The following is a 25,584-nucleotide window of genomic DNA, read 5'->3' as shown; positions in this document are numbered from 1 at the left end:
CTCTGTGGATGTAAGTGAACTACAACTCCCAAACTCAAGGTCTATGTCCACCAAACCCTTCCAGAATTTTCTGTTCGTTGTGGGAGTCCTATGTGCCAGGTTTGGTTCAATTCCATTGTTGGTGGGGTTCAGAATGTAGGTGAACTGTAAATCCCAGCAACTACAACTCCCAAATGACAAAATCAAATTTTTGAGTGATGGTCACTCCTTGGGGTAGTAGGTGTATTGTGTCCAAATTTGATGGCAATTCATCCAGTGATTTTTGAGTTATGTTAATACCACAAATGAACATTACATTTTTATTTATATAGATAAGGTAAAAACAACATTGCATAAAATTTGTGGATGGAATAAAATACATAATATTCTAACAAAATATACTACATACTGACCAAAAGGACATTGCTATAAAAAGGTTTTTTTCATAAGGGCTCTATTATGTGGAAGAAAGCTTTACCAGTTGAACTTAAGAGGTTCAGAGATTCATTTGGGAGGAGATAACCCTTCAAGTAACCTTGCTCCTAGCTTTAGGTCTTTCAAGATAACAATCAGCACTTTGAACAGCATCAGGAAATGAAATGACAGCCAGTTCACTTGATAACAAGAAAGGAATTCCATGGTTTGGCCACATAATCTGCTCAAAATCTGGGCTGCAACATTCCACATAGGTTTAGAACTCCATGTAAACATGTTACAAACAGTTCATGTCACTAATGCATATTGCAACATGGTCAAATCCAATTGTACCAGAAACTAGCATGGCTGGAACCATTCTAACCTAAGGGACCACCATTGCAGGCACAAGTGTCTCCTGAGCACCTAACGTAAAAGCTAGATCTGTGAGTCCTAAACATGTGAAAGTTAAAGGCACAGAAACAGAATTATGAGATTTCTTCAATCTAGTACAATTCCCAGCATTCTTGACCATTAGCTATACTGGCTGGGGCTGATGTAATTAGTCAAAAACCTATTGAAGGGATCAGATTGGGGAAGGGTACCTTATAATGTGTATAATCTGCTCTTAACCTGGTGAAGTTGAAAATATACTCATGAGAATAGCTGTGATGTCCAGCTGAGAATATGTTTTTATATCTACACTCTGATTTTCTTCCAACTGTGGTATGAATTCTGTAATGAAAAAACTTTATGGGAAAAAGATTATGCTGAAGATGTACTACAGAATAGGATATGTGTGTGAGAGTGTATTACATTTTATGAGAGACAGAGTGTGTGCAAGCACAGTGTAATCGTTTGGAGTGTTAGATCTGGACTTCAGAGACCAAGGTTCCAATCCCTACTCCTGCATGGAAACCCACTGCATGGAAAGGTCACTCTTTCATCCTCGGGGGAAGACAATGCAAACATCTCTGAGGAAATCTTGCCAAGAAAACCTTGTGATAAGCTTGCTGTCAATCACATATAACTTATAGACATACAACAACAAAGCAGCAGGATGGGACATTTAGTTCCTCAGAGACATGCAAATGTTCTATTACACAACTGTTCAAAGTGAAGGTCCACCAACCACAAACTACTGTACTAGCTAATATGCTGTAAAATACACACACATTATCCTGAACCACAAATCTGCTATTCTGACTAGGAAGCTAGAGTAACCAATACCCAGACATTTCAACTCAAAACATCTGGTTTTTCCATTTGGTCTCAAAGTGAAGTTTCCTTTTGAAATTTTGTACTAAAGAGGGAATTTCTGGACTCACAAAATTAAAACCCTAATATCACATGGTCTCAACCTAGAAGATAATCCATGGAAGAATGTTGCAAATGGTTCCAAATTGTCACCTTGGATGTGGTACAGGTAGAAGGCAAAATCTTCTTCTCTCATATAGATAGATAGATACACGCACATACACACACACACACACACACACAGGATGAGGCAGCATAACTTCCTTTTTTCACAACTTCATAAAACCCATTGTATAAATCAGAATTTTTAATTTTTTTATGATGTAGGCTCATACCTAAAGTTTTGTTTTATGTAGTTTTGAAGATCAAATTAGGTAAGTTCTCCATTCTCCATACACTGAGTAAACCGATTTCTGGTGTTTGTCATGCCTCTTGCCAGCATAGCAGGAATTATGTAGGCAATTTCTCCCTGGATGTTGGTCTTCAAATCTTGTAGGGTCCTTGGACGGTTCACATAAACACAGGATTTCAAAAAATCCCATAGAAAAAAATCACCAGGGGCCAAATCTGGAGAGTGGGCCAGCCACTATAATCCGCTCAAAAAGTAGGCCTCAACAGCAAAAGCACGCTCCTCACTGTTCCAACGCATGATGGCGACTGAACTGTGTCAGGACAAAACGTTATACTCCCGCCTCTCAAACGAGACCACTAGTGCTCTGCTACGTCTTCAACTGACTGAATAGCGCGCATTTTAAAAAAGGAAGTTATGCTGCCTCACCCTGTATATTAGTTCTGCTTATCTACACACACACACACACAAAGTGTTGTAATGTGTATGTGTATATTAATTCAAATACCCAACTGTATAGAATCAATTCTTGACCAGATTCTTCACTACTCAACATTTTCCCATTTTCTAGAGACAGCCATTTTGACATTTTACTCTTTGTATTACTATACATAGATTATCAGAAACACAAAATCATCAGCTGCTTTGTTGTTTTGTTCTACAACTCATACACAGACACAAATGTAGTATATAAATATTTATCTTTCTATTACATTAAAAATTATTATTTATTCACATTATTTATTTACATTATTTATATCCCGCCCACATCAGCCCGCATGCGACTCAGGGCGGTCTACATATCGGCACAATTCGATGCCATCAATACATACATTCAAAAAGCAAAAACAATTAAGTGCATTTAGACAAAAAAGAGAGTACAATAACCATTTAAAAAGAGCTATATCTTCTCAACCAATAAGAGATATCTGGAGGACCTGAGTTCCACTTCTTTCAGCCTATCATACATTAACCTTGGCCTTGGTATTACTTCTGAACACTTTCATTCAGTGTTGCAGATAGACACCCGAATCAAGGATATACACAGAGCAAGTCTTTGACAAAAAACGTAGTTGCTCTCAGCAAGTGTACCCATTTGGCTTCCATGGCATACTGTATCATGTGACCAAGCCATATAGAAACACAAAGGGCAACATGTAATACTTCTTAAATACATGTCATACATGCACATGCCAACATAAAAACTCCATTCCTCCTAACAAAATATGTGAAATGACTTGGGAAGGGGCTGTCCAACAAAGAATATATATTCTGAAAGACAACTTACTGATTGCCACGCAAGGGATTCCATAATTTGGTGTTCACAGCATTCTAGGTGTTTGATCATCTCTCTTGTCAAGCTTGGCTCAGCCTTAATGAAGCTCTCAATAACTTTGTACAAGTCAAAGGCTTTTAAGCCAAGTATATTGATGATCCATGGGAAAGACAAGTTGGTTTCCATATTCACGCTATCACCTTGTGAAGCATTTGTAGAAGCTAAAGAGAACAGAGCTAATTACTTTCATAACAAAGTAACCTTTAATCCTGTGTAGATTATTATTTAATGCATTGAGATGGGGCCATTTGTATTTAACGTGATATAATCATTTCCTGTAATGATGGAGAACATCTTTCTGATGGATTATGTATCGTACTCTACAGATAATGTTTCAATCAATAAGAGATATCTGGAGGTACTGTGATGTATACAAGCAATCTATGCTGAACCAGCCTTGTGAAAGAAAACGCTGTTAGAACAAATTATTAACTACACCAGCAGGGCTGACAACAAGATCAAAAAGAAGCCAACCCAGAGATTTCTCTTTCCACTTGATCATCATACTGCAGGGTAATATCAAAGAGGGTAAAAAAACCATCAGAAGCTCTTTTTAAACTTAAATAGAGCTGCATAGAAACTGAAGCTCATGAAATGATAACCTAGTTGGATGTGGGGCAGAAAACATACTTATCTTGAATAGGCTGAAGTCCTACATCTTTGCTAAATTAAAAAGTAATCCATCAAAAAAGAGAACCTCTGCCACTACAGGAAAAAAAATCATCTTTTGAACAATGTGTTGTCGAAGGCTGGAATCACTGGGTTGCTGTGATTTTTCCGGATTATATGGCCATGTTCCAGAAGCATTCTCTTCTGACATTTCGCCCACATTTATAGCAGGTATACTCAGAAGTCTTTTGAACATTTTACATCTATCTTGATAAAGTTCCCAGCCTCAAAAAAAGTTGCAACTCAAAATTGTACAGAGAACAAATTCTAATGTAGCACTAAGAACCAAAAGCAAATATTATTAACTAGCTTGGGTACCCGGCAGTGCCCAGGATATTTGAAAAAGGCATTGTTTATTTTGGGATATCAGGTAATATAATTTAGTTAATTGGTAACAATATTTATTAGGAAAAAGCCAGAATGAGATTCCATTTTTTATCAATGCTCCCATTAGAAAATACGTAACAATGTGGGTAAACTACAATTCCCAGAATCGTGGTTCAATCCTCCCCAAACCAGACCTGTATGCACAGTTGGGCATGTTGGGTGTATGTGCCAAGTTTGATCCAGATCTGTGGTCCCCCAGACCGCTCCAGTTGCTGATCAATTTCTCTTTATTTGTGTGTGCCGTAGAAAAGAGTAGGAAAGGGTTAAGGGATAAGCAGTGGGCGGGGTCATGCAAATTCCACACAAGGAACCCTGGGATGTCTGCTTTTGGTGGAGGAAACACATCAAATCTAGGATGAAATTCTCTCTGAATGAAAGCATTCCTTGGGTGGTGGGCCATAGTGTGTGGGGAGGACATTGGCAGGGTTGGGCTACATATTCATGGCACTCACTGTAACCTACAATGTCAGTGGAGGGATGCCTTTGGAGGCTTCTCAGCACTTGGAACTATCGCCTGTTTGTGGAGGTGGGAGGCTATCTGTATAAGTGGACACCTCTGCCACATTCACATTTAGATAATAGAGAATGATATTTAAGTTATACTTACTGCCATATGTAGCCAAAACAACTTCCAGGGAACAGGCCAGCAGAGATGCATGAAAGATGTTGTTATTCAAAAGTTTGCTGTAAGAAAATAAGTCTCAATAATTATTTCAAGATTTAAAATAACCTATAGGTATTAAAATATGTTTAATCAACATACCTAAAATTATGAATTGATAGCCTTTTTTCTTCCTAGAACAAAAGCAAAAAAGGTAGACTTTAGTATATTTTTAAAACTCCATTTGTAAGAACTGAATGTCATGAAGACATACCGACTTTAAGATGGATTCCATCACTCTGTAGTATAGCCGTACTCCAAGCCTGTATCTCTGGAAATACAAAAATTTAAACTCTTTTAACACAATACTATTTAATAAATAACACAAAAAGACAAAATAAAGCCTTGAGGGACACCACAGGCCAACAGCCTTTCAGCATTCAGCAAATGATGGCACAGTGAAAAGAAATCATGACCAAACACAAATCCCATAGAACCACTTTTTGAATTTGTCCGTACAGAATAGACCAAAACCTCTTGACTGTCATGCAGAATATGACATATTGAGCCACTTCTTCCAATGCAATATATGCATGGTTATTGAAGTCCGCAAGCACTGCATATTGAGTTGACTCCAGCACAACTCTTGGACTTACTCAGCTAGCTCAGAAAGGGAGGACTCTTAAGGTGGCATACCAACAAAATCCCTTCAGGTTCAAATTCAGCAAATGATGGCACAGTGAAAAGAAATCATGACAGATTCTTGCTACTGCGCAAGAATGAGTAAAAGTTCTACCCAATGAGTAAAAGATAAAGATTACCCATGCTTCAACAAGATTTTTGTAATACAGTGCAGATTAACATGCTTGTCAGGACCCCACAAGATCAAAGTTTGCACTTTTCCCAATGATTGACCTGGCAACCAGCAGCAGCTGCAGCTTTTATGTAGGGGAACTATTGCCAGGGCTGTCCACGTTGTTTGAAATAATAATAATAATAGTAGTAGGAATAATAATAATAATAATAATAATGTTGAACTCACTATCCCGCACTGCTCTGGCTCCCACACATTCTATATTCTCCTCCTCTTTTAGTTCTACTAAGCATTGTTTCCCTTTACCCCATCTGCCTTCTGTAAAAACACCAATTCAGCAGCAGGTAGCAACCTCAACTTATAGCAGTACTGAAAGGACAGGTTGTTTTCTTCAAGTGGGCATCTGTGAAGTCACACAAATGTGTTGCTGTAAGTTTTTTGTAAGGTCACAACCTCTGAGGATGCCTGCCACAGATGCAGATGAAACGTCCGGAAATAATGCTTCTGAAACATACACATAAACATAATCACTGGGTCGTTGTGGATTTTTTCGGGCTATATGGCCAGGTTCTAGAGGCATTCTCTTCTGACATTTCGCCTGCATCTATGGCAAGCATCCTCAGAAGTTGTGAGGTCTGTTGAAACTAGGAAAATTGGGTTTATATATCTGTGAAATGACCAGGGTGGGACAAAGAACTCTTGTCTATTGGAGCTAGGTGTGAATGTTTCAACATAAACATACTTCTGAAAAAACTTACAACAACCCAGTGATTCCAGCCATGAAAGCCTTCGACAACACATCACACAAATGTCTTTCCTGCATCTACACAGTGTATCTTTTGGATGCTTGTAGAGGTCTTATATGAGCATTTGGGTGGTGAGCCTGACCACTCCTCAAGCAATACATCTGTGTGCTTCCTGCCTAAACTTTCAGTTTCCTGACAAGGATGTAAGGATAAGCAGGACTCAATGATGAGAGGATGACTGGGGTGGGTTTATAGATGATCACTCAAAGAATTACAGTTACTCGTAACTGTGACTCACACAAGGATAATTTAGCATGCGAGACTAGCAGTACAAGGAGGATGAGTCATGACACATAGATAAAAAGCACAGCCCTACCAACTGCAGCCTCTGTCTGAGACCTGTTGTGACATTTGATACTACAGGCCATAGTATGCTTTTGGTACACCTGGCAGCTTTGAGACTTGGATTCATTGTGCTTCAGGGTTCTGGTTCTATCTCTCAAGTAGATTCCAGGTGGTGGTGCTTGGGAGAAAAGGAACCATTCTAGAGCATACCACAAGTGCCATACTATCCCTAATTATTTTTCAACATCTCCATCAGAGATCATCCAGAGTCATGGGGCAGGGTGCTATCAGCTAGTTTTAACTATAGATAGTCTGTGTTTTAAACTGTGTTTTTATTTTATTTTATGACTTGATCATTTAAAAAACTTTTATGTGATATTGTTTTTATACTCATATACCGTTTGTGTCCAACCTGGACACAGCATTTTATTTGAGAACACAGAAATGCTGGACCACTCTCACAACCACCATGTCAGACTACACAGAGAAGCCATTGAAAAACACAAGCATGAGGACAATTTCAACAGAAAGGAGGAAACCATGAAAATGAACAAAATCTGGCTACCAGTATTAAAAAACTCTAAAATTACAACAGCAAAACAACAGGCACATCTAATCACCTCTCAACAAAAGATTCCCCCCAGGCACTTCCAAGCCATTAAATGCTAATCAAGGTGGTCAGTTAAAACATTCACACCTAGCTCCAGCAGACAAGAGTCATTCCCCAGATATATAACCCCTTTTTCCTAGTTCCAACAGACCTCACTACCTCTGAGGATGCTTGCCATAGATGCAGGCGAAACGTCAGGAGAGAATGCCTCTAGACATACAGCCTGAAAAAACCTACAACAACCCAGTGATTCCAGCCATGAAAGCCTTCGACAATACATTATACCGTTTATGTTATATGCTACACTTGTCATGCCTTGTAAGCCGCCCCGAATCCCTTTTGGGAGAAGGTGGTGGGATATAAAGTGTATTATTATTCTTATTAAACTGGTGTTACGTGCCTTAGATGGTTTGTATGTTTTTAACTAATTTTGTATGTTGTATTTTAATCTGTTGTTGTTCCCTCAAATCATGGGGGGTTGGATTAGATGGCCCTTGTGGTTTCTTCCACCTATTTGCTTCTGATTCTAAGAAATAAAAACAGCAGCAACACCAACATTAAAAAACAACAATATCTTTGCTTTCATAGTTACAAATTGAAGAACAAATCTCAGCCATGAGATCTTTTCAATTGACACTAATTACAACTGCAGATAAACCAAAATATGGTTTGACTTTTAATTCCCATTGGCCCAGTACATCTCAAGCATTTGACATATGCTCTACTTCCAAATTCATGCATTTCTATAGCCTGAAGCAGAAGGTATGCCCTCCTACCTCACCTTACATTTATTTATTTATTTTTAATTACAAAGAGAAATCTACCTGTGATCCAATTTCAGCACATCTTTGTCCAACTGCTTCAGCAAACCTTTCTTTGAAGACACGACCCAGATTTTCTATTCTTTCCACTACATCATGTGTAGGATTTACTGTGCAGTTCTGCAAAGGTCAAGGGAAACGGTTTCTCAGATGAATAGATGTATAATATCTAAGAAACAAAAACATCTTCCACATGAGTCCCAGCTTCACAGGAAGTCAGTATTTACTGAAAAAGGGAATGGAAAACTGCAAATTTCAGACACACCTACTCTGCTAAAAAAACAGACCTCTGAAAGCCCTAAAGACAGAACACACTCAAATGTATTTATTTATTTATTTACAGTTTTTATATTCTGCCCTTCTCACCCCGCAGGGGACTCAGAGCGGATTACAGTGTACACATATGGCAAACATTCAATGCCAATTTTTGACATACAAACATATACAGACATACACAGAGGCTATTTTTTAACTTTTTCTGGCCACCAGGGGAGCTTTTATCGTCTATCTGCGACGCTGATGAAGCACTTCCGCATTCCCCGCATGCTTCCCCGCTGGAATGCTTTGCTGGAGTCTTCTTTATGGCCTCATAAATCATTTAATTTAGCCTCCCCACACTTTAAGGTGGTACCTTATTTTCCTACTTGACAGATGCAACCGTCTTTCGGGTTGCAAAGGTCGACAACAGGCTACACACAATTGGTTGGAAACCCACTCCAACCCGGGCTGGCTTCGAACTCATGACCTTTTTGGTCAGAGTGATCTTAATGCAGCTGACACTCAGCCAGCTGCGCCACAATCCCAGTGCATTGGCAAAACGATGGCCAACAGGCTGGCATTTTATTGTATTTTTATTGTATTAATGTAATGTTTTAATGTTATAATTTATTGTTACTATGTATTTTACTGTGTGAATTGTAGACATCAACGTATGCTGGTTGGAAGCCGCCCTGAGTTCCCCTTCGGGGGTTGAGAAGGGCGGGGTAGAAATACCCGAAATAAATAAATAATAAATTAATTCAGATACTCAAGTTTTTTTTAAAGTTCATCATTTGAGGGTGTCCTGCAGCATTATTCTATACCACAGAATGGTTTTACCAGCTTTGTATGCTATCCCCGCTATTGGTCTAACAACTTCTGGAATCCATGTTTTTGTTGTTGTTTATTCAGTTGCGTCCAACTCTTTCTGATCTCATGGACCAGCCCACGCCAGAGCTCCCTGTCAGCCATTGCCACCCCCACCGCCTTCAAGATCAAGCCAGTCACTTCAAGGATAACATACATCCATCTTGCCTTTGGTCGGCCCCTCTTCCTGTTTCCTTCCATTTTCCCCAGCATCATTATCTTCTCCAAGCTTTCCTGTCTTCTCATTATGTGGCCAAAGGACTTCAGCTTTGCCACTAACATCCTTCCCTCCAGTGAGCAGTCGGGCTTAATTTCCTGGAGTATGAACTGGTTAGATCTTCTCATGGTCCAAGGCACTCTCAGAATTTTCCTCCAGTATCACAGTTCAAAAGCATCTATCTTCCTTTGCTCAGCCTTCCTCATGGTCTAGCTCTCACATCCATAGTTTACTATGGGGAATACCACTGCTTTGACTATGCGGATCTTCACTGCCAGTGTGATGTTTATAATCTTAACTATTTTATGGAGGTGGTCACTTTTCTCCTCCCAAGAAGTAAGCGTCTTCTGATTTGTATTATTTCAGCACAAATATACAGAGGGATCTTTCAGTTCAGGAGCCACACAGACTATAGCTAATATTTCTAACTAGGCATTATGTATTTATTAAAGTACCTTCCTCTCATATGAAGTGGTCTCTAGGCCCAATCCAAATTACAGATTTACACAACTGCAGACAACTGAAAAAGGTGTACACAACTTGGGGATAAAATACTGGAAGGTATACTTATATGTTCTGATTGTGCTTTGAAACCACCAATAAAGGTCCTGGTGTGCACAGGGGTTAACTACAAGGAGCTGGGCCTTCTTTCTAGGAGCTCCATAGCAGTAGAACACTCTCCCTAAATATACACACTGAGTCTTATGCTTTAAAAATGACACAACCCTTAAAAATATCCAGGCTAGAAAAGGACATAAAGCAGTGTTTCTCAACCTGGGGGTCGGGACCCCTGGGGGGTCACGAAGGGATGTCAGAGGGGTCGCCAAAGACCATCAGAAAACACAGTATTTTCTGTTGGTCATGGGGGTTCTGTGTGGGAAGTTTGGCCCAATTCTATCATTGTTGGAGTTCAGAACACTCCTTGATTGTAGGTGAACTATAAATCCCAGCAAGTACAACTCCCAAATGTCAAAGTCTATTTCCCCAAACCCCATCAGTGTTCACATTTGGGCATATTGCGTATTCGTGCCAAGTTTGGTCCAGATCCATCATTGTTTGAGTCCATGGTAGTCTCTGGATGTAGGTGAACTACAACTCCCAAAATCAAGGTCAATGCCCACCAAACCCTTCCACTATTTTCTGTTTGTCATGGGAGTTCTGTGTGCCAACTTTGGTTCAATTCCATTGTTGGTGGAGTTCAGAATGCTCTTTGTTTGCAGGTTAACTGTAAATCCCAGCAACTACAACTCCCAAATGACAAAATCAATCCCCCCACCAACCCCACCAGTATTCAAATTTGGGCATACTGGATATTTGTGCCAAATTTGCTCCAGTGAATGAAAATACCTCCTGCAGATCATTATTTACATGGCGATTCATAATGTTAGGGTTATGGTTGGGGGTCACCACAACATGAGGAACTGTATTAAGGGATCGCGGCCTTAGGAAGGTTGAGAACCACTGACATAAAGAGTGTCAGACCGAGCTATATTACATTAAAACAGTGAAAACAAATGCATGTTTGATCACTTTATAAAATAGAATAGAACATAAAACTCTGTATTTCTATCCTGTACACAATTAGTGTTTTCATTAGTTAAAATGTTGCTGCTTACATTAAAATAAGAGATAAGATTCTCTGATGGTTTATCACTTGCAGAGTTTAAAATCATCACTAGCTGCTGAATGGTGTTCATTGCAGTCCTGCAGAAAAGAAAAGCATTGTTACAATTTCCTGAAATATATAAAGTTGTTTTGAACAAAACAAAATCCAATGAAATGATCCTTTACAAAGAACATTACTGGATATCATTACAAGAAAAATGTTACTTCTCTTCATTAACATATTTGGCCTTTTAGACTATTTATGAACATAGTTAGTATTTCACAATTTTCAGACAATTCTAGCTGAATTGACATAGTATCACAGAATTTTAACCAGAATTATATTTGCTTTAAAAAGCTGACAGCAGTAAAATATCTACCATTAATTGCTTCTGTTAACTAAATTCTGAAAGCCACTTTGGTCAAAGTTACCAACCATATTGTTTTTTTTATCCACAGGGACTCTGTGAATGAATACTTTTTTAATGCAAAAGTATCAAATAACAAGAACTGAAGGTTTATAATACTTGAGAACTGAAATGCGGATATGGTAAGTTCTTTATACCTTTAAACATAAATTTCTACATTTTTGAAGCAGTCTTTTTTAAAGATCACCTTAAATATACTTACCGTACTGGAGTCTGTGGAAGTACAATAAGAAGATCTTCACCTGAGTTTTTCGTTGGTGTCCTCTCTAACTGTAAACTTAATATGAGAAAAAATACTATTTGTTGCAAACAAAGGCTTGATGTGTTCCTGCTGTGACACATGATAGCTCTGTGAGGCTCATTCTTCTCCCTTTCACCATTCACTCATTTCACCTGTGTGCATCATTCATTAGTATTTCTTTTTTTCTGGCAAAGCCTCCATGTTTTTCAAGAATATTTGTTTATTATCTTTAATTTTATTTTTAAGAAGGCTCCTCAGCTCATGCAGCTGATTCCTCTCCTACTTCTTTAACTCAGATCTCAAATATGGCATAATTCTATAATCTGCAGCAACACTTTTTATCACATTTACAAATAAAGAAATCAAACAATTCCACTCAAAGGTAATTCATTCAGTTCCTTGCTCATGCAGGAAATACCACTCTAAACTAAGAAATACCTAGTTTTTAAGAGACCTCACATCCTCTGAGGAAGCCTGCCATAGATGTGGGCAAAACGTCAGGAGAGAATGCTTCTGGAAAATGGCCATACAGCCCGGAAAACTCACAGCAACCCACTGATTCTGTCTATGAAAACCACTGACAACACAGGAAATACACTATTGCAATATCCCTGATACAAGTTTTGAATCAACAATTAAGGCCCCTTCCACGCAGCACCTATTTCCTAGTATCTGATACCAGATCATCTGCTTATCCCAGATTATCTGGCAGTGGAGACTCATATAATCCAGTTTAAAGCAGATAACCTAGGATCAGATCCTGGGACAGAGGACAGTGCAGAGGGGCCTAAAACAACTGAGTCAAACCCCTTCCAAGACTGTACATATGTTTTACCCACAGAACAGTGCATACTGTCATAGATGATGTTTTCTAATGCTTATTTTTCATCTAGTTTATCACTTAAAATATTGTGACAGACATGGGAGACATTAAGAAGTAGTCATGGCCTCAATTTGCTCCATAGGCAGAGACATTTAAAAAATTCAAGAGGAAAGGTTAGTTACCATTCTGTGTGTTCATATTGTAAAATCCCATCTCTATCCAGAAATAACCTGGCATCGATATCCTTGTTTTTCAGATACATTTCTTCATACATGCTTGACAAATTCTCGACCTTGGTTTTCAAAAGATTCAAAGAATAAGAAAGCTTATACTAACAGTATGCTAATAAATCATATGAAGATATTGAACTGCAATTTAATTCATTTCTTCAAGTATACTTCAATTACTGTACCATCTTTCTACTGCTACAATGCTGAGAAATGCTAACCATTATTTAAAAAGAACAGAACCATTAAAACACCATAAATAGAACAATTTTAAAGGCCAAATAGAAGATGCGTGATTTTATCCTTTTTTAAATGCAGTAAGAATGGAAACCTAAGCCCATTTATTCATTTTCAATAAAAGCCTATTGTTGTTGTTCATTCGTTCAGTCGTCTCCGACTCTTCGTGACCTCATGGACCAGCCTACGCCAGAGCTCCCTGTCGGCCGTTACCACCCCCAGCTCCCTCAAGGTCAGTCCAGTCACTTCAAGGATGCCATCCATCCATCTTGCCCTTGGTCGGCCCCTCTTCCTTTTGCCTTCCACTTTCCCCAGCATAATTGTCTTCTCTAGGCTTTCCTGTCTCCTCATGATGTGGCCAAAGTACTTCAACTTTGTCTCTAGTATCTTTCCCTCCAGTGAGCAGTTGGGCTTTATTTCCTGGAGGATGGACTGGTTGGATCTTCTCGCAGTCCAAGGCACTCTCAGCACTTTCCTCCAACACCACAGCTCAAAAGCATCGATCTTCCTTCGCTCAGCCTTCCCTAAGGTCCAGCTCTCACATCCGTAGGTTACTACAGGGAATACCATGGCTTTGACTAGGCGGATCTTTGTTGCCAGTCTGATGTCTCTACTCTTCACTATTTTATCGAGACTGGACATTGCTCTCCTCCCAAGAAGTAAGCGTCTTCTGATTTCCTGGCTACAGTCTGCATCTGCAGTAATCTTTGCACCTAGAAATACAAAGTCTGTCACGGCCTCCACGGTTTCTCCCTCTATTTTCCAGTTGTCAATCATTCTTGTTGCCATAATCTTGGTTTTTTTGACGTTTAGCTGCAACCCGGCTTTTGCGCTTTCTTCTTTCACCTTGATTAGAAGGCTCCTCAGCTCCTCCTCGCTTTCGGCCATCAGAGTGGTGTCATCTGCATATCTGAGGTTGTTAATGTTTCTTCCAGCAATTTTCACCCCAGCTTTGCATTCATCCAGCCCCGCACATCGCATGATGTGTTTTGCATACAAGTTAAAAAGGTTGGGTGAGAGTATGCAGCCTTGCCGTACGCCTTTCCCAATCTTGAACCAGTCTGTTGTTCCGTGGTCAGTTCTGACTGTTGCTACTTGGTCCTTGTACAGATTCCTCAGGAGAGAGACAAGGTGGCTTGGTATGCCCATCCCACCAAGAACTTGCCACAATTTATGATGATCCACACAGTCAAAGGCTTTAGAATAGTCAATGAAGCAGAAGTAGATGTTTTTCTGAAACTCCCTGCCTTTCTCCATTATCCAGCAGATATTGGCAATCTGGTCTCTCGTTCCTCTGCCTTTTCTAAACCCAGCTTGAACATCTGGCAACTCTCGCTCCATGTATTGCTGGAGTCTTCCTTGCAGGATCTTGAGCATTACCTTACTGGCATGAGAAATAAGGGCCACTGTACGGAAGTTTGAGCAGTCTTTCGCATTTCCCTTTTTTGGTATGGGGATATAAGTTGATTTTTTCCAGTCTGATGGCCATTCTTGTGTTTTCCATATTTGCTGGCAAATGGCATGCATCACCTATTAGGTAAAGATAAATGTTTACCCTTGATATTAAGTCTAGTTGTGTCTGACTCTGGGGTGTGGTGCTCATCTCCATTTCTAAGCCAAAGAGCTGGCACTATCCATAGACACCTCTAAAGTCATGTGGCCAGCATGACTGCATTATGACCATTACCTTCCAGCATGACCATTACCTTCCTGCAGAAGCAGTACCTATTGATCTACTCACATTTACATGTTTTCAAACTGCTACATTGGCAGAAGCTGGGGCTAACAATGGGAGTTCACCCTGCTCCCTGGATTCAAACCACCGACCTTTTAGTTGGCAAGTTCAGCAGCTCAGCAGTTTAACCCGCTGCACTGCCATATAAAACCCAGAATTTTTATTTATTTATTTATTTATTTATTTCGAACATTTCTACCCTGCCCTTTTCAACCCCTAAGGGGACTCAGGGCGGCTTACAATTGGCAATAATTTAATGCCGCATCAATAATTCAATGCCGTATCTGCTTTGAACAAGTACTAAAGCCTTATAGTGCAGTTACTTTTATTTGTCCCTTTTATAACATGCTTACAATCTCAACAGTTAATGAGATAAACGACTTTAAAACAAAATACTGGTCAGGAATTTAAGATGGCAAATAATTATAAGAAGCATAGCTACAATATACTAAGATTATTCTTAAATTTATTCCAGTCTTACCTCTGGAAGTTTGCCGAAAGCTGTAATACCCATGGAATTGAGGAATGGAATGAAACTAGTAAAATACACATTTTTCACCTAAAAAGAAAGAAAATATTCTAACTACTGAGAAATCAGTTGCCATGCATAATACCGCAGCACAACCCAGTTACACTTGTTTACATAACCCCACATCTTACAGACTGGTTTCTCAGACCTAAACATAAGGACTAGCATAAAATGCTTATAATACATGGCAATGATTTAAAAAATATTCTATTTGCTTGCCTGGATAGAACCATACTCAAACAATAGATTGAGCAGGCTGTAAAATGTCTTTCTTTGCTTTATCATTTGAAAGACAAATTTTAAAAGGGATTATACTCACTTATTCTATTACACAATATGAAAGGCAAAGGTTTCAGACTCTCCTCAGTTTTATTATGTCATTAAGGTAACAAGAACATAAAGCAAATCTAGGCTACAGCATAGGAATTACAACAATCTTTCATGTGTCAGCTGCCCTTTGCAAATATTAAGTCACCAAGATGGAGGAAGAAGAAAGAACACTAGGAAATCCTTAAACTATACTGAACTGGTTGAGACTCTATGAGATATTAATTGAAAAAAATAGAGCAAAATGTGCTGCGGAGTGCCCCACAAAAGCAAAGTTTTTGCAGTTTAATCATCATTTTCCATATTTTTATGATAGAACCATTTAGGTAATGATATTTATAATCTGGGGGAAAAAATCATGTTACATAGTGTAATACATTTCAAAAGGTAAATTTAGTTTGCAGTTCTTGTCTCAATTAACTATAACTTTAGTTTATTAAGAATGATAATGTGCCACGCCAAATTACACACAATTATTAATGTTTCTTAAGTAACAAAGTTCTATCTGTGAAAGATATTAATACTGTTCCAAAAATTTTCCCAATTTTTCCAGACTTTTATTTTTTTAGGTTCTTGTGGGTTTTTTCGGGCTATAGGGCCATGTTCTAGAGGCATTTCTCCTAACGTTTCGGCTGCATCTATGGCAAGCATCCTCAGAGGTAGTGAAAAATTTGAGGGATTTTTTAAACCCAGAATTTCAAAATGGCCAAACATTGTATAATGAAAGAGTATCTACCTGGCTTTTCTCCTTAAATATTGTTTAACCCAAATCTCCTCAAACTAAGGCCCAGGGGCCGGATACGGCCTTCCGAGATCATTTACCCAGCCCTTGCTCAACCAAAGTCTGAAACGACTTGAAAGCACACACAACAACAACAATCCTATCTCTTCAGCCAAAAGCAGGCCCACATTCCCCACTGAAATAAGTTTATACTTGTTAAAATTGTTCTTCATTTTAATTATTGTATTGTTTTTAAGTGGGTTTTTTTGCACTATAAATAAGATATGTGCAGTGTGCGTGGGAATTTATTCATGTTTTTTCAAATTATAATTTGGCTCTCCTATAGTTTGAGGGACTGTAACCTGGCCTTCTGTTTAAAAAGTTTGAGGACCCCTGGTTTAACCTATTGACAGAACTCAGGACAATAACAGAAGATGAGTCCAGAATATCCTTCTCAGGCATTGTGTTAACCACATATGCTCTGGCCTCAAACAACTGATGTCCCCTAACAGTTGCTGGAAGCCATATTTCTACTGCTACTACCTTGCTACTATGGGGTCTAATTAGTGAGTCTGTCAAGTTGAGCAAAGGGGATTACTTGAACAAGTGGCTTTAGCCCATTAAGCAGCCATCTACTTGTCTGTTTCCATCCTTCAGGTACCTCAGCAACTGCTTGGGATGCTCTGGAGTTATATGAAAAACCTGAGTTGGCTTTCTCTATAAGTGAGCCATGCACTGTGGTGGCTATGCTGAGAACCTATTTCTCTTCATTCCAGAAAAAGGGAAATGTTGAAAGGTAATTTTCAGTAATCTGTCCCAATGCTGGGAAGAAGTGAAAGCAAAAGAAAGCTGCTTGTGTAGGGTTCTCCAAAAGAAAATCAGCATTGGAGAACATTTTTGAGAAGAGTAATAAAGGATTAATTTCCAGATTATATAAATATATCTTAGAATACAACTTTGAGGAAACCAAATAAAAACAGCTATGATTTTGTGGAATAAAGATCTAGCAAAAATATTATTTTGGAGAATTGGAAACATCTATAGAAAAGACTAATTATGACTAAGCAAGCACAAAAAAAGGACAAAGAAAAAGTCATTACAAATAGATGAAAGGTCTACTTCAACTGGGTGAAAAATGGAGGAGCCAACGATCACATCGAAGAAAAAATAGAAACATTTTATTAGTGGCGGATCTGCAAAATTAGTAGAAATATACTGTGGTTGAGGAGGGAGGCAGAGGGAGAGAGGGTAGGTGAGAAAAAATGTAATCTACACCAGTGTAAATTACCACAATGTCTTTAATATTTGTTGAATTACTCAGGATTTATATGTGTAACACTTGGAATTTGGATTGTTGATTTGTGTTTATAGCATAATAAAAAGTTTTTAAAAATCTATGGAAAAGAGGATTTAAATTTTCAATAGTGGGATCTATTAGAGAAAATATGTACAAACTGTTTTACAGATGCTACGTAACACCATAGATTATAGCTAAAATAGATAAATCTTATTGAAGGGAATGCTGGAGATGCAAGATAAAGAAAGGTACTTTTTTTCTATGTTTGGTGAGCCTGTAGGTTGGTACAATTTTTTGGAAAAAGGCATTTAAAGAAACAAACAAAATGATTACTGAAAAGGTTTCTTTAAAAAAAACAGAAACATATCTTTTAGGATTATTTAGACAGAGAATCTGCAAAGGAATTGAAGAAATATGCCAATATAGCTTTGTTGCTTGCTGAGAGATTAACAATAGTGAAATCTTGTAAAGGGGAAAAAGTTACTTATAAAGAACTGGAGAGAAAAATTATTAGAATGTATTCAAATGGCCAAGCTAACAAATGCTATTCGGTTAGTAAACAATGGGCAATTTGCTAGAAACAGAAGCTGGCATTTGGATATTTGGAGAGGAAGACAAATGTAGACTTTAAAGCAACTGCAAGGGGAATTTATTAAAACTGATATAAGGGTGGGCTTTAATGGTTATAAGAGTCATACTGAGTAGTGTCAGAAGTCATAGGTGGTGGGTTTACAGATGTGGAGAAGCAGGGTAAGGGTTTGATAACATGTTATAATTGTCTAGTTTCTGTTCATTACTGTACTATTTGTATTTGGTTTTTGCTTTTGGTTTATTATTCACACACAATATTTTTAATTACAGAAAAAATAAGCTCTTTAAGTAGGTTGTGTACTTCAAGGCTCATAAACACTTTGCTGTCATAGTTTAATAATAATAATAATAGTAGTAGTAGTAGTAGTAAATTGGTCTAGCAGCTCATCCAAGTATATTCTCCTCTGGTAAATCCAATATCCACTCACAGTGTTCTTCTCTAAGCAAAATGAAAAATCAGCTTTGCTGGAACCAACACAATTTACGCAAACAAGAAGAACTGAACACATTGGCAGCACAGTGGGAATACATCACAATGCAAGCTGGGGAAACTATGTGGCAACAGGACACAAGAAACATTATTGATAAGGAAAGGAGACAGTTATTTTGTGGGAAATGAATATTTCAAACAAATCCCCAACCCATCTTACCTCATCCAAATTACAATCATGTGTTTTACAAAGTTCTTCAATGACCTTTATTGTATCTGTATCTGGTTTTGACGCTCGTGTGTTCCGATTCTGACTTCGCCTGCCAGTTCGAATTGAACTATTACTACAACCTGCATTCAAGGATTCTAGAAGAAAGCAATTGTTTGTTCATTATATATCCTTATTTCAAAACAAAATATAAGTTTAAAAATAGTAATTTAAGCATACAAAAATGTTCTACAAAGTAGGTAGTGAATTAGAAAAGGAAACGAGAATGACAATGAAGTTATCTACTTGAGTGCATAACCTAAAAATAATTCTTTCTCCCTGAACACAACCTTATCCTTTATGTTTGAAATTCAGTTTTGGAAGACTAATATTAGGGACAAGAAGCTTGTAGCTCTGTTGATTCTACTGCTGAGAGCTGCAACAACACTTGGTGTCTGTCATGGGAAACGTGCTACTACATGCTAATAACAATAATAATCCATTGCATTCTTTGCCCTGCATATATACACAAAAATTAAAAGCTTGAAAGACAGGGTAGACTTTTTCCCTTGCTAAGCAAGATTTGTCTGGAAAACCAGCCAAGAAGCACAATTGGGTGAGATTAAGAAAACCCAAGAACGGGGAGCCAGTTCTGCAAATGGAAGCCAGCTATGTATTTATTTATTTACTAGATTTGTATACCGCCCTTCTCAGCCCTCAGGCGACTCAAGGCGGTTTACAATGGCAACTAATCGAATGTTGCTTCCTTAAAACTGACTCTAAAGAGAAGCCATATTCTTGGCTTCCCAAATCTTAACTGATTGGGAAGCAGATGCAGTAAGCACATTTGGCAGCCATAAAGGCAGAGAGAGCCCAGACATCCAGTGCTCAGTTCTCTGCTAATGCCTGGCATGGAAAGAAAGATCAATTTCTCAACACATGATGCATCTCTATTGCCACCATAATGTCATCAATACTTGTGAAACTTTGGTACACAAATTAGGATAAATTTATGTTAAAGGCGTGAAGACCCATACATTACAGATTAATGTCTTTAGAACATTATGGCAAATATATTAACTGGAAGTGTACCAATACGGCATAATGACAGCATTTTGCTGGAAGAAGCAAAGACCACCAACATTGAAGCGATGGCCATCAACTCCGCTGAACCGGCCACGTTGTCCGGATGCCCAACCACCATCTCCCAAAGCAGTTGCTCTACTCTGAACTTAAGAACGGAAAACGAAATGTTGGTGGACAGGAAAAGAGATTTAAAAATGGGCTCAAAGCCAAGCTTAAAAACTCTGGCATAGACACTGGGAACTGGGAAGCCCTGGCCCTTGACCGCTCCAGCTAGAGGTCAGCTGTGACCAGCAGTGCTGCAGAATTTGAAGAGGCACGAATGGAGGGCGAAAGGGAGAAGCGTGCCAAGAGGAAGGCGCGTCAAGCCAACCTCGACCGAGACCGCCTTCCACCTGGAAACCAATGCCCTCACTGTGGAAGAAGATGCAGAGCAAGAATAGGGCTCCACAGCCACATACGGACCCACAAGAACAATGGAAGACAATCATCCTTGGAAAACGAGGGATCGCTTAAGTAAGTAAGTAAATAAGCATTTTGAAACCACATTAGCTGACACCCTATGAAAACAGAGTATCTATAGTTTGGTGAGGTGGCCAGAATTCTCTGCACGTGATCTCTAGTGCTGGAACTAGAGCTCTCAGGCATTTGAAGTAACCACCAAACTACAAATCCCACGATTACATACAATGACAGTGCCACTGATGTGAAAGAGCTCACTATAGGTATACCCACGATGAATCACTATCTCTTAAAGAAGAAACAAGGAACTTTTGGCCCTCTTGATGTTGTTGTACTCCCTTTCATCAATCACATTCAGTGTAATGAAAGGACCAAGGCATTGACATCTCCGACCCATCCTCTATTTGGGTATCAGCCAGCAAGCCAATGCCTTAAATCAAGAAACAGTTTCCTAAGATCTACAGAGATACTTGCAGGAACACCTCAGCAGCAAGAGCCCAAAAGTGGCAGGCTAAAACCCAGAAGCTCAATCAATGGCTGATACCAGATAAGAGACGCCCTCCTGGGCACACAGAAAACTGGATGACTTGGAAGGCACTGAACAGACTGCGCTCTGACACCATGAGATGCAAAACCAACCTTAGGAAATGGGGCTACAAAATGGAATCCACAACATGTGAGTGTGGAGAAGAGCAAATCACAGACCACCTACTACAAAGTAGTCTGAGCCCTGCCACATATACAATGGAGGACCTTTTCACAGCAACACCTGAGGCACTCAAGTAGTCAGCTTCTAATCAAAAGAAATCTAGCATAATGCCAAGTCTTTAACTTTGTTTGTGGGTTTAATACATTATAACTGTATTCTCAATTTACTTCTGACACGATAAATAAATAAATAAATAAATAATGTAGCTACCAGACAGGAATTATGAAAACTATCATCATCACTGAGCTGGCTGCCTATTTTAAGGTCACAACATAACATAAGTAACACAAGTTCAAGGCTTCAAAACTCGAGCGAATATAAATGCTTCTACAACATTCCAAGTAAATACTGCATATTTTAATTGTGTCAGAAAACATTTACAGTTTACAGTTTATTGCTATTAGAAAATCTTAGGATTTTATGCTAATCTTATATCTCCCACTATCAATTGCTGGTACAGTATAAACCCCATATCCACTGGCAATACATTAAAAAAAACCTCCATGGATACCCGAAACCAAGGAGAGATTCAAACGATTGGCTTCCTGGACTGAGCCCTCTGAGTTATTATTAAACCCTATATTTTGACCATAAGTATGCAGAAACATATCATAGAAACCCACTGGAGGGACCAAGAGAGGATCATAAACACTTCTCAGGGGGTGGGATATTTTTGGAGCATGTGTAGGTGAAACCATGCATATAGAATCTATGGATAAGGGAGCCATACTGTATATGCAAAGAAGAGAATGATTTTGTGAGGAGAGAACAAAGCAACTTCAGAATTCTTTCAGACAGAGAAGGATGAGCCAATATAAAATATTACTGCAATTTTCTTAGTCTTCCCCATATGATTACTTTTTATGATTTTCCATTTTTGCCCAGTCTTTAACAACAGCATGTAACAGAACATGCTACATGACCAGAAGAAAAAATGTACCAACTTAAATTAAAGCTGTGCCAATTTAAGCATCATGCCAAATTTCTGAAGACATATAATTACTGTATAAGGTGAGAAGATACACTTCTATACTGGCAGTTTTTATGCTAAGTAGACATATAGTTTCTGACAATTATTTTTAGACAATTATGTTAAAAACTAAAGATTAAATTCTTACTGTAAGGTTCCTTGAGGATTGCAGGGGGCAACAGTTTAATAAAATAGTCAAGCGTGCACAGTAGTAACTGGAAGGAGATAACCAAGTCCTCTTCCATCTGCAGTATTTTTCCTAATAAAGTCAAATAAGTTTGGTTTGGAGTGAAAACCTCTTTATTTAATACATAAAACATACATCACGTTCCACAAGCAGGAAAGCTATCCTACAAAAACAAAGTATCTTATGCTTCTTGGCAAACCACATAGAAAGCAACCTCTTACAGAATTAATACTGAGAAATCAGAAATATTTTCTACAGAACATGAGATTAATGAGTCTTTGAAGGAAAAATGTTTGACATCCTTCTTTGCTTTCAAACTGAGGAGTTTCTTGCCTTACAATCAACAACTATTTTCAATGTTCAGCACTCAAGGCTTCATCTGAGTGAATGCCCAGAATAATCAGCAATCCTTGAGATAACTTGAACAAATGCAAATAATAATAATAATAACAACAACAATAATAATAATAATAATAATAATAATAATAATAATCTTAATAACAGGGACTCGAAGTGGCTTACATGGGGCCAAGCCTGGACAACATATTACAACAAAAATAAAATCAAAACATAAGCAACAGGCAACAGCATCAAATTACATTAACAAAAAAACAAAAAACATATGAATGCAGTAACAAAATAACATACAATAACATAATAATAATAATAATAATAATAATAATAATAATATAGCATTAGCCAATTTATTTAAGCTATAATTCAATGCATCTTGGCAAAAAAAACCCCTCAGGAACTATGTGCTATAGGCTAGCAAAGTTCTCGAAACTGTAGGAACAAATGACAAAGATTTTAAATATCTTCCTCTGTTTTTTCTCAGCTAAAATACTAAAAGAGGCCTTAATGTAATTGGTTAGGTATCATTCATTTTTTCTAAGGAAGAAAGCAATACTTGTTAAAGAGAAAGGAGTGTCTTCTCGAATTTCAAAATACGAATATGGCAAAGCAGCTATACATATTATCTCAAACCAAATGGACACACCTTAAGTATACCACTATTGTTACTTACTACTTACCTTTTGCCAAAAGAAACATGATCCAGCATAGTTTTAGAATTAATGGAGAATTTAGTTCTGCACAGGTTCTACAAATATGAAATAAAATACTGTAACATTTCACATTTGCTGCTTCAAAACAATTATAAAACTGTACAGCTAAAGGTTACAACAAACTGTTTTGTCTGAGAATGAGATTGCAAGTAAAAATAAACACTTTAATCAGATTAACAGTTTGCTGTTTTGAACAGAAGAAGGTTATGAAATTTAAGAGCCGTCGCAAACTAGGTTCCTGAGGGAGAAAACCTTGCTAGCAAGTCCCTGACGTCATGAGCCTGCGCCTCTCTCCCCGCCCCTTTCTCCGCCCCTTTCTCTTTGCCAGCGTGGTTTTTCCTTTGCTAGGGCAGCATTGCCCGCATTTTCTCTCAGTTGAATTCTGCCAACTGAGAGAAAATGCGGGCAATGCTGCCCTAGCAAAGGAAAAACCACGCTGGCAAGGAGAAAGGGGCGGGGCGAGAGGCGGAGTCTCGTGACGTCAGGGACATGCTAGCAAGGTTTTCTCCCGCAGGAACAGAGTTTGCGACGGGCCTAAGGCAGCCCTTCAGAGGACCAAGCATTTAAGCCAATCAAGACACAGATCCAGGTTAGGAACAAAATCTGTACATCTGGTAGCAACTACAATGGAGTCTTTTCCCACATACAATAATTTATGATTTGTCTCTTAATGCACTTTCTTAACTTAAAAAGATCCAAGTTAATTGCCCTAGATTGAAAAAGCTGCTGTTTAATGCCAGGTGGAAAAACAAATGCCAATTTAGGATTTGATTCCAGAGCGTGTCCAGAGGAGGGCAACTAAAATGATCAAAAGTCTGGAAACCATGCCCTATGAGGAGTGGCTTAGAGATGGGGATGTTTAGACCACAGAAGACATGATAGCCAGGTATAAATATCTGAGAGGATGTCATAAGGAAGAGGGGGCAGGCTTGGTTTCTGTTGCCCTAGAAACTAGGACTCGGAGCAAAAGGTCCATATTACAGAAAAGGAGATATCATTGAATATTATAAAGAACTTTCTGACCGTAAGAGCTGTTCAACCGTGGAACTCTCTGCCTCAGTGTGTGGTAGAAGTTCCTTCATTGGAGGCTTTTAAAGAGAGGCTGGATAGCCATCTGTTTAAAAGATGGATGCTCTGATGGTGCTTTTGTTGGACTGGATGGCCCATGTGGTCTCTTCCAACTTTACAATTATATGGTAATTTTTTTTTTTAAGTTTTAGACTAAAGGCAGGGGAGATAACAAGAGCTCTTCCAGTAGGCAAAGCAGGGGAAATTAAACTGAGGGGAGAGAGTAAGAGTCAAAAGCTTCATCAGTTTAAAATTGGGGGAGTCCTGCCTCAATTAGGTTGCTCAAAGTATTAATCTATACGTTGTGGATCGCTCCTTCAGCCTCCCCTAAACCAATATTTTATGTAGACAGCATGCACAGTTGTTAAAGCCCTCGCAACAGGCAGACCCGTAGCCAGGATTGTTTTTTGAGGGGGGGGGGCTGAGTTTGGTTCAGGGGGCTGAGTCTGAGTGAAAGAGGGTCTGCCCTAGCAAACCTTTTGTATCGTTACCCCAATACCCCCATGCATATGGGATATATTGAGCATGGTGATCAGATCATGATATGAATAAACATAACAGTTTAAATAATGCACCAGTAAGGCCTTCTCGCGGACCACCATGAGAATTTGGGGGGGGGGGGCTGAAGCCCCCCGAGCCCCTCCCCTGGCTACATGCCTGCCAACAGGTCATTTCACAATTTGCGGGTGGGTGATGAAAAATTAATATCTGGTTAATAGTTTCCCCAGAAGAACTGGATGTGTGAATACAGCAGTATCCAATCTAGATGCCACATTTTGAACTAATTGAAGTGTCTGAACTTGGTACAGAGGTTGTCCAATGTACAGCACATTTCAAAACAGTCAAGTCTTGCTGTTACCAATGCCTGTATTTTCCACAGCTTAACCAACTCCCACCAGATCCTGAGGAAAGATAAAAGTTTATTCCTTCTCCCGGTGGAAAGGAGCACGACCAAAAAAGAATCTGGTA

General features: G+C 38.7%; 1 protein-coding gene across 1 annotated transcript in view; it reads right to left on the bottom strand.

Annotated features, from left to right (window-relative positions):
• RB1 (RB transcriptional corepressor 1) overlaps positions 1-25,584 on the bottom strand; it is a 67,868-nt gene that overhangs the window by 29,766 nt on the left and 12,518 nt on the right. The window contains exons 6-17 of the mRNA XM_060784844.2: positions 23,515-23,582; positions 22,442-22,552; positions 19,082-19,227; positions 15,448-15,525; positions 12,950-13,059; positions 11,906-11,980; positions 11,287-11,374; positions 8,332-8,448; positions 5,267-5,323; positions 5,155-5,186; positions 4,999-5,075; positions 3,288-3,496 (exon numbers count right to left, since the gene is read on the bottom strand). Coding sequence (XP_060640827.2) covers positions 3,288-3,496; positions 4,999-5,075; positions 5,155-5,186; positions 5,267-5,323; positions 8,332-8,448; positions 11,287-11,374; positions 11,906-11,980; positions 12,950-13,059; positions 15,448-15,525; positions 19,082-19,227; positions 22,442-22,552; positions 23,515-23,582 — 1,168 coding nt within the window. The remainder of the gene's footprint in view (positions 1-3,287; positions 3,497-4,998; positions 5,076-5,154; positions 5,187-5,266; positions 5,324-8,331; positions 8,449-11,286; positions 11,375-11,905; positions 11,981-12,949; positions 13,060-15,447; positions 15,526-19,081; positions 19,228-22,441; positions 22,553-23,514; positions 23,583-25,584) is intronic.

This window comes from Anolis sagrei, chromosome 1 (genome assembly GCF_037176765.1).
Source record: "Anolis sagrei isolate rAnoSag1 chromosome 1, rAnoSag1.mat, whole genome shotgun sequence".
Lineage (NCBI taxonomy): Eukaryota > Metazoa > Chordata > Lepidosauria > Squamata > Dactyloidae > Anolis > Anolis sagrei.
The sequence above is the reverse complement of the archived record's forward strand: the minus strand, read 5'-3'. Positions and strand labels throughout refer to the sequence as shown.